We start from the raw sequence: 16,832 nt of genomic DNA, 5'->3' as shown, positions 1-16,832 counted from the left end.
TAAACTACCTTCATTGAGAAATGGGGAGGCTATGCTTGGTTTTTAATCAAATGAAGCTAAATGGGTTTACGGGCACAAAAGGCACATCTGCGACACTGATCCTCAACACGGGGCCCCCTCAGGGGTGCGTGCTTAGTCCCCTCCTGTAATCAAATCAAATCAAATTTTATTGGTCACATACACATGGTTAGCAGATGTTAATGCGAGTGTAGCAAAATGCTTGTGTTTCTAGTTCCGACCATGCAGTAATATCTAACAAGTAATCTAACAATACTCTTTGATCACCCACGAATGCGTGGCCAAGCACAACTCCAACACCATCATTAAGTTTATTGCCGACGCAACAGTGGTAGGCCTGATCACCGACAACGATGAGACAGCCTATAGGGAGGAGGTCAGAGACCTGGCAGTGTGGTGCCAGGACAACAACCTCTCCCTCAACATGAGCAAGACAAAAGGAGATGATCGTGGACTACAGGAAAAAGAGGGTCGAACACGCCCCCATTCACATCGATGGGGCTGTAGTGGAGCAGGTCGAGAGTTTCAAGGTCCTTGGTGTCCACATCACCAACAAACTATCATGGTCCAAACACACCAAGAAAGTTGTGAAAAGGGCATGACAACGGCTTTTCCCCCTCAGGAGTCTGAAAAGATTTGGCATGGGTCCCCAGATCTTTAAAAATTCAACAGCTGCACCATCGAGAGCATCCTGACCGGTTGCATTACCACCTGGAACGGCAACTGCTCGGCATCCGACCGTAAGGCGCTACAGAGGGTAGTGCGTACAGCCCAGTACATCACTGGGGCCAAACTTCCTGCCATCCAGGACCTATATATTAGGCGGTGTCAGATGAAGGGCCAAAAAATTGTTGAAGACTCCAGTCACCCAAGTCATTGATTGTTCTCTCTGCTACTGCACGGCAAGCGGTACCTGAGCGCCAAGTCTGAGTCCAAAAGGCTCATTCTACCCCCAAGCCATAAGACTGCTGAACAACTAATCAAATGTTTTTACACCACTGCTACTCACTATTTATTATCTATGGATAGTCACTTTACCTCTACCTCGACTAACCTGTACCCATGCTCATTGACTTCTGTTTTTATTTTTTTACTTTAGCTTATTTAGTAAATATTTTCTTAACTCTATTTTCTTAAAACTGCATTGTTGGTTAAGGGCTTGTGAGTAAGTATTTCACGGTAAGGTGAATGAATACCTGTTGTATTTGGCGCATGTGACAAATAAAATTTGATTTGATATCTTGCGTTCCATGTGCATATGGACACTGTGCATCATGGCTGGATAGGCTGCGCCTCCGCTCTCAAAATCCATACCATAACCAATCTTGTTACTGCTAAGTCCAGCTTTTGGTTGATTTTAAATATCCCCACCAGCGTTACCTGAAATTGGCCCTTTGGCGCATGTTTTTAAGGACACACCTCAGATATTGCCACCCCTTCCATCTCAGCGCAAGTGAGCTCATATAATGTGACAAATAAATGTGACAAATAGTTTGTCCTGGGACATGAACCTTGGGGGCTCTATTTTCTGCTGGTGTTTAGCCAGTGCAGTTGTCCAACGCACGCTCTTTTGCAGCTAAATGACCAATCCTGGTGCAAGGGTTAGAAAACAGAAGAGTGCCAGCTTTAACAGATCGAAATTGCAAAAGAGCGTGCGTTGGACAACTGCACTGGCTAAACACCAGCAGAAAATAGAGCCCCCAATGTTCATGTCCCAGGACAAACTAGCTAGTAACAGTTAGCTAACTAAATTGTCCATGAATGTTTCATGTGTGTTTAGAACTGACCCGAAATTAATATAATTGATTCACAGTTGATTTTGGTATTTTAACCTATGTGTCATGATCGCATCCGGTGTGGATAGACAAAATCAACATGATGGCGCACGCACGGCCGATGTAGTCAGCATGTTAGCAACCATGGCCCTCTATCTATGTGTGTGGTGTTAGGGAGGAGTGACTAAAACCTGCAATATGACCTGACTAAATTCACATAGAAATGTGAGTTATAGATATGTCATTGAAAGCAAGTCTAAGAAGCTGTACATCTGTTCTATGTGCGCTATTTCTATGCTACCTGTTTAAGTATCTTTTACTTTTGATTTTGTACACCAGCTTCAAACAGCTGAAAATACAATATTTTTGGTTATTGAAAATATATTTCACAGTGGTTTAGATGGTACAATGATTCTCTACACTGCTTGTTTTGTCACATAAAATGAAAATAGGCAAACTATTAGAATTTTTGCTACCAGGAAAGGGCGGTGGGATTTCTTCATATTGCACCTTTAATTATACTACACACCCTGTTTCTTTCACAACTTAAAATCCCAAATCATCTTTAGAAGACAACAAAACAATTCTCATCGTTCCAGTGCGAACTACATGAGGAAAGTGTGAAATACTTTGTGAGATGAGGACTTCACTCACTCGCTATTTTGGATGTTAACTGAACCGGACACCAAGCTAAATACCTAAAACAGAATCAATATCAAACCATGCCTGTATAAACACTGGATATGACAAAATTATGTAAGGAACTTTTCAATATAACCAATAAACACACTGGCTTCATCTGAAAAGGCACCCTATTTCCTATATAATGTAGTGCACTACGTTTGACCAGGGCCAGCACATGGCTCAGGTGAAAAGTAGTGAACTAAACTCAGCAAAAAAAGAAATGTCCTCTCACTGTCAACTGCGTTTATTTCCAGCAAACTTAACATGTGTTAATATTTGTATGAACATAACAAGATTCAACAACTGAGACATAACCTGAACAAGTTCCACAGACATGTGACTAACAGAAATTGAATAATGTGTCCCTGAACAAAGGGATGGGGGGGGGGGGGGGTGTCAAAATCAAAAGTAACAGTCAGTATCTGGTGTGGCCACCAGCTGCATTAAGTACTGCAGTGCATCTCCTCCTCGTGGACTGCACCAGATTTGCCAGTTCTTGCTGTGAGATGTTACCCCACTCTTCCACAAAGACACCTGCAAGTTCCCGGACATTTCTGGGGGGAATGGCCCTAGCCCTCACCCTCCGATCCAACAGGTTCCAGACCTGCTCAATGGGATTGAGATCCGGGCTCTTCGCTGGCCATGGCAGAACACTGGCATTCCTGTCTTGCAGGAAATCACGCCCAGAACGAGCAGTATGGCTGGTGGCATTGTCATGCTGGAGGGTCATGTCAGGATGAGCCTGCAGGAAGGGTACCTCATGAGGGAGGAGGATGTCTTCCTTGTAACGCACAGCGTTGAGATTGACTGCAATGACAACAAGCTCAGTCCGATGATGCTGTGACACACCACCCCAGACCATGACGGACCCTCCACCTCCAAATCGATCCTGCTCCAGAGTACAGGCCTCTGCGTAACGCTCATTCCTTTGACGATAAACGCGAATCCGACCACCACCCCTGGTGACACAAAACCGCGACTCGTCAGTGAAGAGCACTTTTTGCCAGTCCTGTCTGGTCCAGCGACGGTGGGTTTGTGCCCATAGGCGACGTTGTTGCCGGTGATGTCTGGTGAGGACCTGTCATACAACAGGCTTACAAGTCCTCAGTCCAGCCTCTCTCAGCCTATTGCGGACAGTCTGAGAACTGATGGAGGGATTGAGCGTTCCTGGTGTAACTCGGGCAGTTGTTGTTGCCATCCTGTACCTGTCCCGCAGGTGTGATGTTCGGATGTACCAATCCTGTGCAAGTGTTGTTACACATGGTCTGCCACTGCGAGGGCAATCAGCTGTCCATCCTGTCTCCCTGTAGCGCTGTCTTAGACGTCTCATAGTACGGACATTGCAATTTATTGCCCTGGCCACATCTGCAGTCCTCATGCCTCCTTGCAGAATACCTAAGGCACGTTCATGCAGATGAGCAGGGACTCTGGGCATCTTTCTTTTGGTGTTTTTCAGAGTCAGTAGAAAGGCCTCTTTAGTGTCCTAAGTTTTCATAACTTAATTGCCTACCATCTGTAAGCTGTTAGTGTCTTAACGACCGTTCCACAGGTGCATGTTCATTAATTGTTAATGGGTCATTGAACAAGCACGGGAAACAGTGTTTAAACCCTTTACAATCTGTGAAGTTATTTGGATTTTTCAAATTATCTTTGAAAGACAGGGTCCTGAAAAAGGGACGTTTCTTTTTTTGCTGAGTTTCTATAGGGAATAGGTTAAAATACCAATCACTATAGCAGACTGTCACTGTCGATGACATATCTTTTAGAACTGCCAACTCAAAGACTACTGTGACTGATTTATAGTCTTATCTGATTTGTAACAGATCGGCTTTTACAACATATCATGTTGATGAATAAAGTGTCTTGAAAAGGAAGGCAGAGAAAGGCACTGCTGTTGATATCAGACACCAAACAGTTAGGCTAGGAGACACCGCAATGACAACCACCACATTTACAGCCTATAACATGGGCAATAATAACATCTTAAAAGTACAAGCTCAACAATAAAGCTCTACAATATTTACAACTTAGTGTGCAGTACATAAGAATACTTAGAGTGGCATTGTTAATTTAGGTGTTACTTATTTTTTTTCGCAGGAGATTGAATAAAAGTCTGTCTCTTTGGACAGAACGCCAACTCCTATTTTAGCTTGTTGGGAACAGTCAATATCCACCACATACTGTTACAGTCTGTAGCTCCAACACTAATGCAGGCAGCACAGTCATTCATCCAGACTAGTTCAGCTGTAGTAGCACACTGCATTGATTCTTCCTGAGTACCATTTGCTAACATCTCATCCATGGACTATTTCTTTTTAGCTTTAGCTCCAGCATTTCGGCACCAATACAACCTGTTTCAGCACTGTTTCCTTATTGGATGGTAATTTACTGCTTGTTGATGGGAATCATGAATGAACAATTCTAATTATTCAATGTGTATTGCCTAACTGTTAGAGTCTAACAGTTAGACAATCTAATATTAGGAGGACACACACACACACACACACACACAAACACACACAGTATGTTACAGACATCCTGGTGACTGGTAATGGTCACCTTGTCTGACTGAGAGGACAAACTGACTCAAGAAGGACAGACAGACAGAGCTGACTAATGGTGCCATAGAAAGACACACATGACCAAAAGTCTACCCTGTGGCGGAACATCAGACTGGATCCAGACAGACCCGTGGAACAGCAGCGTGTAGCCTACCATCACGTTGATGCTTGCTAGGTCAGCTATAACCTGGCCCAGATACAGTAAATGCATAAAAAATATATATTGAGACAACATTTTCTAATCCAGGGATTATTCAAGCCAATTCAATTCTCAATAAAGTGATGTCAAAACTGATAGGATCCAAAACAAGGTGAAATGTGAGTCACAAAACAAGAAAACGAGTCAGTGTGCGCAATCAAACAGGAATGAACATAGATTATACGTTCTGCAAATGGTTTAATCATCCAGAATGTAATATCAGAAGGACTATATCGCTCCAGAGGCTTACAATGCAGCCTGTCTGATGAAGCCTGGATATGTGCATATGGGATGACAGTTGCCATAGCGACTTTGTCTTTACCACCCTAATGGCATGCATTGTGTGTGCCACTGCTGTGCTGTTGTTCATCATTCAGATGCCTAATTTTACAGCCATTACAACTGACAGCTAGGACAGACATTCTCCCAGTCAGAGGACACAGAACAGCAGAGGAGACCGTGACTCCAATTCAAACCAGGTGTGTTGATTTTTAATCTGAGGGTATCCTGCTATTGACACACTTGTTGAATTATGCAAGAGAACGTGACAACAACAGTAATTCATGAGGCGGTCTAGACAGCGCAGGTGAGTGCAGGTAAGGTAGACAGAGCAAGTGTTTGGTGGTTACAGCCCCCCCCTTTATGTTAATTTAAAGATATATGCAAATACAGAGTGTATTTCTGCAAATTAGGCACCTATTATCTTCTTTATAAAAAACAATCAATTACCTGAATTCCCACCAAAATCATTATTTGTCCGTGCCAGTAAAGTGGTTTATGTGCTATAACTCAGTCAATATCTGATGGATTATAACAATTTAAAAAGTTGGGCGTATCTTCATCCATTGGCCAACTGTTGCATCTATTAGAATTGTTTTAAAAAACGTAAAAACATTTGGATGACCATTGCTACTTAAACATTTGAACCGGAGGCCGATGCATATGGTGAATCATTACATCCCTTATAGGAACCATATGGGCCACATACATTGGCCTAGAAGAAGCTAACAGAACATGGCATTGCCATGACTACTACATCTCCAATAAGCATGGTGCTTATAGTAGGTGAGAGGATAGTGGAGCTGCAGTACATGCGTTGACATTTGACTGCTGCTCCTCACAGTTGTTATTGTGACTGAGTGGGTGGTGACAGTGCTGATGACTGACCTCTCCTCTCATCTCCTCTCCTCTCCCTCTCTCACATACATACAGATGTGAAAAGCCTGAAACAGTGGGCCCATTCTGGTTCCCCACCACCAATAATGCTATCAATAGGAGTGATTGTGAGGATCCAGTCCCCCACTGACTGACTCATCCACACACACACACACACACACACACACACACACACACACACACACACACACACACACACACACACACACACACACACATACACACAGTCTTGTACAGCTATCCTTCTGGGGACACACAATTTAGTCCCATTCAAAATCCTATTTTCCCTAACCCCTAACCCTAAACCTAACCCGTACTCTTACCCTAACCCTAACCTTAACCTTAATGTGGGGTTCCCGAGTGGCGCAGCGGTCTAAGGCTGCGAAGCAGTAATTGGGTGTCCCATAGGGCGGTGCACAATTGGCCCAGTGTCGCCCGGGTTGGAGGGTGTGGCCGGGGTAGGCCCGTCATTATAAATAAGAATTTGTTCTTAACTGACTTGCCTAGTTAAATAAAGGTAAAATAAAATAAAAATTAACCCTAACCTTAACCCAAAAACCTAACCCTAGCTCCAAAAACTAACCCTAGCTGTTCTCTCACCCTCTCCAGACCGGCCTGATGTACAATATAGAAACAGGGCAGAAAGTTGCAATAGGCCCGTGCAACCCAAGGTTTGATACCAGCATAAACAGAAACCCTCTTAATCCTAACCCTAACCCTTAACGTAATTCTAACCTTAACCCCCTATAAAAAGCATCTGACCTTGTGGGGACTAACAAAATGTCCCCAGTTGGTCTTTAATTATTTGTTACTTTTATTTCTTGTTGTTATTATTATAATTTTTTAAACTGCATTGTTGGTTAAGGGCTCGTAAGTAAGCATTTCACTGTAAGATCTACACCTGTTGTATTCGGCGCACATGACAAATAACATTTGATTGGACTTGATTTTGGATTTGGTCACATTTTTGTTTGTTTACTATTCTTGTGGGGACTTTTGGTGCACGTCTGCACACACACACACACACACACACACACACACACACACACACACACACACACACACACACACACACACACACACACACACACAACCTTTCTGCAGTGCGGTACAGTGCATACTACAGTCATAAGGAGTCCTTACCTCACACTGTGGTGAAGTACCACACAACCAGAACATGTGTAGAGTCATTAACTGCAGTATTAAGACACATTAAAATGTCTCCCACCGTTGATGTAGGGTCGTTCCACCTCAAAAAGCACAAGAAAGAGGATTTCAACACCCATCATCTCAGAATGTTCTGAAATTGTTTCTGTTCTTACAAACGGATAAGACTAGCATTCCTGCAACAATATTTTGTTGAAATATAATTTGATCCATGTCTTACTCATTGTTAGATTTTGGGGTCCAAATCGGATGTTATGTGCTATATTTATTGAATATTATATGAATCCTATAATTTTAAATGGCCAATTTAGGTGCAATTCAATTAGCTTAATTTCTCATAAATCAAATGATACTTCAACAAAATAACGTTGCAGGAATGCTAATCTTATCTGTTTCTTAATACAGAAACGATTTCAGAACAATCTGGGATGGTGGGTGTCATGGCTTGCTGAAATGACATGGAACGACAATGTAGTCCATTCTATTCCATTCCCCTCTACTTCCTGGAGTTCAAACAAACACAATTTTTAATTGGCTGAAGGTCAGCCAATAGGTGTGCCCATCAGAATGAGAAGGCAAATATTGAGGTTTATTTTTTTGTCTAAAAAAAGAGAGATCACAATATTTGATAAAGTGTCAAAGCCTCCCTTTTCTTTGCTGTAGGCACCAGGCAGCGGATTATAAACGTATCTATCTGGTGAGAACGGATGGAAACAGCAGCCGTCCGTCCCCAGGCCCAGTGCAGCACAGCACAGCGTGGAAGATCAGTTTAAGATAAAGCCGCTTCTCAATCACTGGGAAAGTTTCCATGCATCTAGGGCTATCTCATAGGATGGGTGCTGTGTGTGTGTACGTCTCTGTGCGTGCACGTGTGTGTGTGTGTGTGTGTGCGCGTGTGTGTGTGTGTGTGTGTGTGTGTGTGTGTGTGTGTATGTGTGTGTGTGTGTGTGTGTATATATGTGTGTGTGTGTGTGTGTGTGTGTGTGTGTGTGTGTGTGTGTGTGTGTGTGTGTGTGTGTGTGTGTGTGAGGGATGGAGGCAGCCATGCCACACAACCTTAAACACTCTCTAAGGGCGGCGTTGCAGCATGTCATGACTGGAAACTTCACACAACCGCTGGCATGGGTCCCTCCATTCATCACAATATTATCTGGGATCCCTCCAGAGAGAAAGAGAGCGAGTATAGAGAAAGCGAGAACGAGGATAGAGGGAGAAACTGTCACGTCCTGATCATAGAGAGCTCTTATTTTCTATGGTAGAGTAGGTCAGGGCATCTAGTTATTATTTTCTATGTGGGGTTCTAGTTTAGTTTTTCTATGTTTTGGTGATTTGTATGATTCCCAATTAGAGGCAGCTGGTTATCGTTGTCTCTAATTGGGGATCATACTTAAGTAGCATTTTTTCCACCTGTGGGTTATGGGATATTGTTTATGTGTAGTTTCATTGTCGTCACGTTTCGTTTATTCTTTATTGTTTATGTATGTTGCTTAGTTTCACTTTATATTAAAGATATGGAACGCTACTCACGCTGCGCCTTGGTCCGATCATTATTACAACGAACGTGACAGAAACAGAGAGAGAGAGAAGGAGAGAGCGAGAGACAAGGGGGGGTGCGTGCTGCTGTGTGAGTGAGATTTAACGAGCATATTTTCCCTGAATCCAATGTTTATCCACTGTAATACCCCCCCTCCCTCTCTCTAACACCAGTCCATGACAAACTGTCTTTGCTTTTACAAATATCCTGTCCTGTCCTCCTGCCATTGTACACTTTTCACGCCCCAGCATAAAACAACTGGCTTGTCCATCACCTGTGGCACAGAGAGACAGCCAGGTCTGTTCTGAGGGGAGGTGGTGAGAGCGGATGAGAGGTGGGGGTAGGGGCTGTTCTGAATGACACCGGTATAAAACGTGCCAAATGCACAGCGAGAACAGAAAGCATTGGGAGCACGCACGCAATCACTCTGAATCAAAGCAGCAGAGCAATTACTAAAAGAGAGAGAGGTAATATATGGGTTGAGAAAAATGGCTCTGGATGCTGAACTATGTCATCAAACAAGGTGGAAATCAATGTGCTGGCTAAATGATAGATGTCCATCAGTTTTCCCTCCCTCCCTCCCTCCCCTCCCCTCCTCTCCTCTGTGGCCAGGCTGATCGAGCTCCACAGCATTCCGCTCCCCATGCAGTGTTACCAGGGAGAGAAGAAAGAGAGAAACCTGTCTGACTGAAGCTGGATTTGAGGGTCATTTCAAGAACACTACCAGCCAGAGCAGCAGCAGAGACAGACTCCATTTTCAGATCATCTGGATACGGGTCTGTCTGTCTCTGTCTCACTCTCACACAAACACACAACAGAGATGGCAAATGAATAGCAATGACAACACCAGGTGGAAGGTCATTCGTAAACAGTGGTGGAATGCTCGCTGCTAAGCACCACAGAATGAACTGAATTACATATAGACTACACATTCTGACTGAGTGTCTCGCTCTCTCGGTTCTCCTCTGGCCAAAAACGTACATACGTACACATCTACAATCCTCTCTCTTCCTATACATCCAAATGCAGAATGGAGCAGGCTTGATAATCTATTAGAATACATTTCCATCATACGGTAGAGAGACTATAGCTCTGGCTGGTCATACAAAGTCCCCCTTTACGTAAACAGACATTGAACGATGCACATGTGCAACTGTAAAATACTAAATACTAAATGCTTCGTTCTCTCCCTCCACACACACACACACACACACACACACACACACACACACACACACACACACACACACACACACACACACACACACACACACACACACACACACACACACACACACACACACACACTCCTAACGATGTCAGCCAGCATGGCCAGGTTCCTTTTCATAACACAACATAATAACACACTACCAAAACAGCAGCTATTACTCAGACTCAGTAGACACACAGAGCAGCACAGCAGCAGCAGGAGGAGCAGTAAAAAGCATTAAAACACCCAGACAGAGAGGACAGTCTGAAACCCTGTTTACTTACAGCATACTCAATGGTTCCTTTGGGTCTCTGGAACGACATGCGTCTGCTGCCATCCTTCTTCTCTTGAGTCTTCTTCTGGCCGGTATCTGAAAGCAAGCGAGGCAAGGTACGCATTACGTTCATGTTCCTCTCTCTCCCCAGCTTGCCTTGTCACAAGCCGCCGTTTCCCAGCCACACGGGTACAGCTCATTCGTCAACAGTGAGTGTGCGAGCCAGTCAGCCTACGATGTGAGCAGAGTGGAGTCTCTTTCTCTCTCCCTCTCCTCACAAGCTCTCGCTGCTCTAGCTGTCTCTCCTCCTCTCTCACTCTCCTACACTCTCTCTCTCTCTCACTCTCTCTCTCTGTAGCTCTCTACCACGCAGCACAATGACATGCGTTGATTCCAGTTCACCTTGCCTTCTGCTGCTGGCTCTCCTCTCACAGCACACACAGCACCTTGACCTCCATGAGGACCTGAGGAGAGGAGGAGGGGATGGAGCTGGGAGGACTGGGAGGGAGATAGGAGATAGAGAGGGGGCTGAAGGCAGGATCTGTGAACTTGGACGAGGGATGGAGCTGGGGCTGGGGGAGACGGAGAGGGTCGTGACTGGGGTATTCTATGGGGTATAGGACTGGGGCTTGGGGTATAGGACTGGGGCTCGGGGTACAGGGCTGGATCTGAAATCACAGGGATGGGGGTGGAAGAGAGCAGGGGCCGAGGGCTGGGGGTAGAAGGCTTACGGTACAGTACAGAGCACATCCTCTCTCTGTCGGCTAGGTTCACCCCGTTATGTTCAGTATGCAGGCTATGCAGCAGATCACATCAGAAGCCTAACACGTCCTTTCCTTCTTCTGTTTTTGTCACCGAGCAGCTCGGGCTGAAACACATGAGTCATTCGCCATGCGGCCATTCTATTTCTGGGGCTCAGGACTCACTGCACTGAAGAGGGAGAGAGGAAGAGGAGCTGTAGCCATGACTTCACTCAGTATTCACCATGATAGGTAATGTAGTAGGTTTAATGTTTGCAGTCTGTCAAATGCACCATAAAGCCTGAGATTGCTTCGATGTTCAGACGTACATTGAAGCATACAGTATGGTGTCTCTGCTGTCTGGTTTGGTTTATTTGACACCCCACTAATACAGTTGTATAACAGCAGTGTATCTGACATGAAACTCTGTTACATATTGTTTCAGGTGATAGACATAACACTAATGTGATACCGAAACACTGACGTGGTGGTATGAGGGCTAAGCCAAGACCAAGAATAAATATCACCTGATTCTAAAACCAATATGAGAAAGAAAGAGAGCAGGGAGAGAGAGAGAGGGAGAGGGGAGGAGGAAGAGAGAGCTACAGAGAGAGAGCTACAGAGAGAGCAGAAAGAGAGATACAGAGAGAGAGAGAGAGGAGGGGAGGGGGAGAAGGAAGAGAGAGCTACAGAGAGAGAGCTACAGAGAGAGCAGAAAGAGAGATACAGAGAGAGAGAGAGAGAGAGAGACAGAGAGGGGAGGGGAGGGGAGGGGAGGGGGGAGGAGGAAGAGAGAGCTACATAGAGAGCAGAAAGAGAGATACAGAGAGAGAGAGAGAGAGAGAGAGAGGGCTACAGAAAGAGCAGAAAGAGAGATACATTAGAGAGAGAGACCAGAGAGAGAGAGACCAGAGAGAGAGATACATTAGAGAGAGAGAGACCAGAGAGAGAGAGAGACCAGAGAGAGAGAGATACATTAGAGAGAGAGACCAGAGAGAGAGAGAGAGACCAGAGAGAGAGAGAGATACATTAGAGAGAGAGACCAGAGAGAGAGAGATACATTAGAGAGAGAGACCAGAGAGAGATACATTAGAGAGAGAGACCAGAGAGAGAGAGAGAGAGACCAGAGAGAGAGAGATACATTAGAGAGAGAGAGACCAGAGAGAGAGATACATTAGAGAGAGACCAGAGAGAGAGAGATACATTAGAGAGAGACCAGAAAGAGAGGTAGGGGGAGAGACTCAGAGCTACATTCACAGCAGCAGGGCGTTAGTGAGGGAGAGAATATAGTGAGGGAGAGAATAGTCTAAATTTGAACCTCAACATGGAGTGTGATGATGTGCCATCAGAAACACAGCTATTTCTTCACACTGGGAGCAGAGCAGAACCACAACGTTAAACAACAAAGATCATCAGATCTCAGTGGGTCTACACCACAGGAACACATGATAACCCCGCTTACCCCTTTACAGAGAATATGTTCACTTGTAATAAACAGCCTGCCAGATAAACTCTGCTCTTTTCTGCTAGGGCAAGAAAAACATCCTGTACACAATGTTATCCAGTAACAAAAATTGACATTTACAATGAATTTACCAAAATGAGATCTATAGGAGACAATTGATTAAACACTGTCATCACAAATGAAGTTACCCAGTTAATCAAATGTTCTGTTTGTGTGACACATTGTTACACACTAAACAACAGCATTGAATACGTATTTGTTTTAATTGTGCAGTGCATACTGCGAATACAAGCGTTGTGTTTTAGAGTATGGTGCGAGATGAAAGTCTCAAATAATGTGAGCAACTGTCCCTGGGCCACAGCAAGTCTCATTAAACGATTATCAGTGGGTTGTGTAACACCAGATTTCACAGATGTGGGTCAAGGTCATGTTATCTCATTTAATTTGCATCTTTCTCTATCCAAAAGAAACAGAACTAAAGCAACAGTCTTATCACCACAGCTGATACACTGTTGCTCTTCATTTCATTAATGGACTTGCGACAGCAAACATCCCACTTTAAATCTTTGTCATACTTCTGGCTTATTATTATTATTATTCTCCTCTTACACTGTTTCAGCTGTTCAACCTTTAAAACGGACACACCGGTCTGGAATAGTTTTTCATTTTTTTAAAACTTCAACAATGCCTCATTGTCTTCTGTACTTTCTGTATTACAGTTGTCATACTATATACTGAGGTATTCTAGTAGGAGAGTGTATATACTGAGGTATTCTAGTAGGAGAGTGTATATACTGAGGTATTTTAGTAGGAGAGTGTATATACTGAGGTATTCTAGTAGGAGAGTTGATATACTGAGGTATTCTAGTAGGAGAGTGTATATACTGAGGTATTCTAGTAGGAGAGTGTATATACTGAGGTATTTTAGTAGGAGAGTGTATATACTGAGGTATTCTAGTAGGAGAGATCGTGTACTGAGGTATTCTAGTAGGAGAGTGTATATACTGAGGTATTTTAGTAGGAGAGATCGTGTACTGAGGTATTCTAGTAGGAGAGTGTATATACTGAGGTATTTTAGTAGGAGTGTATATACTGAGGTATTCTAGTAGGAGAGATCATGTACTGAGGTATTCTAGTAGGAGAGTGTATATACTGAGGTATTCTAGTAGGAGAGATCGTGTACTGTGGTATTCTAGTAGGAGAGTGTATATACTGAGGTATTCTAGTAGGAGAGTGTATATACTGAGGTATTCTAGTAGGAGAGTGTATATACTGAGGTATTCTAGTAGGAGAGTGTATATACTGAGGTATTCTAGTAGGAGAGTGTATATACTGAGGTATTCTAGTAGGAGAGTGTATATACTGAGGTATTCTAGTAGGAGAGTGTATATACTGAGGTATTCTAGTAGGAGAGTGTATATAAATATAGTAGTGTGAGTGGAGTTATTTATGATGAAATGTGTGATCTAACTGCCCCACAAATCAAATCACATTTTATTGGTCACATACACATATTTGGCAGATGTTATTGCAGGTGTAGAGAAATGCTTGTGTTCCTAGTTCTAACAGTGCAGTAGTATCTAACAATTCACAACAAAACACACATATCTAAAAGTAAAATAATGGAATTAAGAAATATGTAAATATTAGGACGAGCAATGTCGGAGTGACATTGACTAAAATACAGTAGAATACAGTATATACATATGAAATGAGTAAAACAGTATGTAAACATGATTAACGTGACTAGTGTTCCATTATTAAAGTGGCCAGTGATTCCAAGTCTATGTTTATAGGGCAGCATCCTCTAAGGTGCAGGGTTGTTTAACCAGGTGGAAGCCGGCTAGTGATGGCTATTTAACAGTCTGATGGCCTTGAGATAGAAGCTGTTTTTCAGTCTCTCGGTCCCAGTTTTGATGCACCTGTACTGACCTCGCCTTCTTGATGATAGCGGGGTGAACAGGCAGTGGCTCGGGTGGTTGATGTCCTTGATGATCTTTTTGGCCTTCCTGTGACATCGGGTGCTGTAGGTGTCATGGAGAACAGGCAGTGTGTCCCCGGTGATGAGTTGGGCAGACCGCATCACACTCTGGAGAGCCCTGCAGTTGCGGGCGGTGCAGTTGCCGTACCAGGCAGTGATGCAGCCCAACAGCATGCTCTCAATTGTGCATTTATAAAAGTTTGTGAGGATTTTAAGGGCCAAGCCACATTTCTTCTTCAACACACTGTCTGTGTGGATGGTCCATTTCAGATTCTCAGTGATGTGTACACCATGGAACTTAAAGCTTTTCACCTTCTCCAAATGTGATCCGGTCTATGTGGATGGGGGCGTGCTCTCTCTGCTGTCTCCTGAAGTCCACGATCAGCTGCTTGGTTTATTGACGTTGAGGGAGAAGTTATTTTCCTGGCACCACTCCACCAGGGTCCTTACCTCCTAGTGGCTGTCTCATAATTGTTGGTAATCAGGCCTACTACTGTTGTTAGTGTCGTCTATCAAAGTAATCAGACCAATTATTTTACAAAATGTTACTTTGACTATATTTAACTGCTTTGCTTAAGTAAAACAATTTAAACTTCTCCCACCACTACAAAAATACTGTTAAAGAGTTAAAGCAAGCCCCATAATTTTTCTTCATGGAAAATTACAATCTAGTTCAACAACATTATCTTTGGCATTTGAAATAAAAACACAACACTGGTGCTGAACAGTGTGTGAGTCTGGTCTTGTGACTTACTGATAGGAAGGCTGTATATTTACAAAACAATGGAGGATGGAGAGATGAAGTGAGGGGGTGGAGAGGAGAGGTGAGGTGAGGGGGTGGAGAGAGAAGGGGTAAAGTTAGGGGGTGGAGAGGAGAGGTGAAGTGAGGGGGTGGAGAGGAGAGGTGAGGTGAGGGGGTGGAGAGGAGAGGTGAAGTGAGGGGGTGGAGAGGAGAGGTGAGGTGATGGGGTGGAGAGGAGAGGTGAGGTGATGGGAGGGAGAGGTGGAGAGGGGAGATGAGGGGGTTGAGAGGTGGGGTGAGGCGAAGAGGTAGAGGGGAGGGAGGAGTGAGGGGTGGAGAGAGAAGGGAGGGGTGGAGAGGGGAGATGAGGGGGTTGAGAGGTGGGGTGAGGAGGTGGAGAGGGGAGGGGTGAGGTGAGAGGGTTGAGAGGGGAGGTGAGGTGAGGTGAGGGGGTTGAGAGATGGGGGGGTGGAGAGGGGCAGGAGGGGGTGGAGAGGAGAGGTGAGGGGGTGGAGAGGTGAGGTGAGGGGGTGGAGAGGTGAGGTGAGGGGGTGGAGAAGTGAGGTGGTGGAGAGGAGAGGTGAGGTGAGGGGGTGGAGAGGTAGGGTGAGGGGGTGGAGAGGGGAGGGTGAGTGGGTGGAGAGGGGAGGGTGAGGGGATGGAGAGGGGAGAGAGATGGTGGAGAGGAGAGGTGAGGGGTAGGGTGGAGAGCTGAGGTGAGGGGTGGAGAGGTGAGGGGGTGGAAAGTTGAGGGTTGAGAGGAGAGGGGTGGAGAGGGAGGAGAAGAGAGGTGAGGGGTGGAGAGGAGAGGTGAGGTGAGGGGGTAGAGAGGTAAGGTGAGGGGGTGGAGAGGAGAGGTGAGGGGTGGAGAGGGGAGGGAGGGAGGGGTCCTACTTACAGTATTCTGCCATTCATCTTATTTAGCTAGGTAAGTCATGTAGCTGCTCAGGACATGGTGTTGAGGGGTAGAGGGCACCGACTGGTAACACTTTACATTAAGTTCTCTTCAGCTCTTATACCTGTGTAATAACACTTTAATTACACCAGTCACAACATGTTGATACATAGTACCTTACAGTAACAACCTCCTCCTCAGACAGGTTCTGTATGACAGGCCCATAAAAACACACAAGGAGGCAAACGTATAACTTATTCCATATACAGTATACAGTTGAAGTCGGAAGTTTACATACACTTAAGTTGAAGTCATTAAAACTTGTTTTTCAACCACTCCATAAATTTCTTGTTTACAAACTATAGTTTTGGCAAGTCGGTTAGGACATGGTTAGGACATCTACTTCTAGGA

The 16,832-nt window shown here is 44.5% G+C and overlaps 1 protein-coding gene across 8 annotated transcripts in view; it reads right to left on the bottom strand.

The window, feature by feature from the left end:
• LOC115181010 (oxidation resistance protein 1) overlaps positions 1 to 16,832 on the bottom strand; it is a 162,417-nt gene that overhangs the window by 39,654 nt on the left and 105,931 nt on the right. For all 8 annotated transcript variants that reach the window (XM_029743157.1, XM_029743143.1, XM_029743148.1 and 5 more), the window contains one exon: positions 10,609 to 10,694. In XM_029743157.1, coding sequence (XP_029599017.1) covers positions 10,609 to 10,694 — 86 coding nt within the window. The remainder of the gene's footprint in view (positions 1 to 10,608; positions 10,695 to 16,832) is intronic.

This window comes from Salmo trutta, chromosome 3 (assembly GCF_901001165.1).
Source record: "Salmo trutta chromosome 3, fSalTru1.1, whole genome shotgun sequence".
NCBI lineage: Eukaryota > Metazoa > Chordata > Actinopteri > Salmoniformes > Salmonidae > Salmo > Salmo trutta.
The sequence above is the reverse complement of the archived record's forward strand: the minus strand, read 5'-3'. Positions and strand labels throughout refer to the sequence as shown.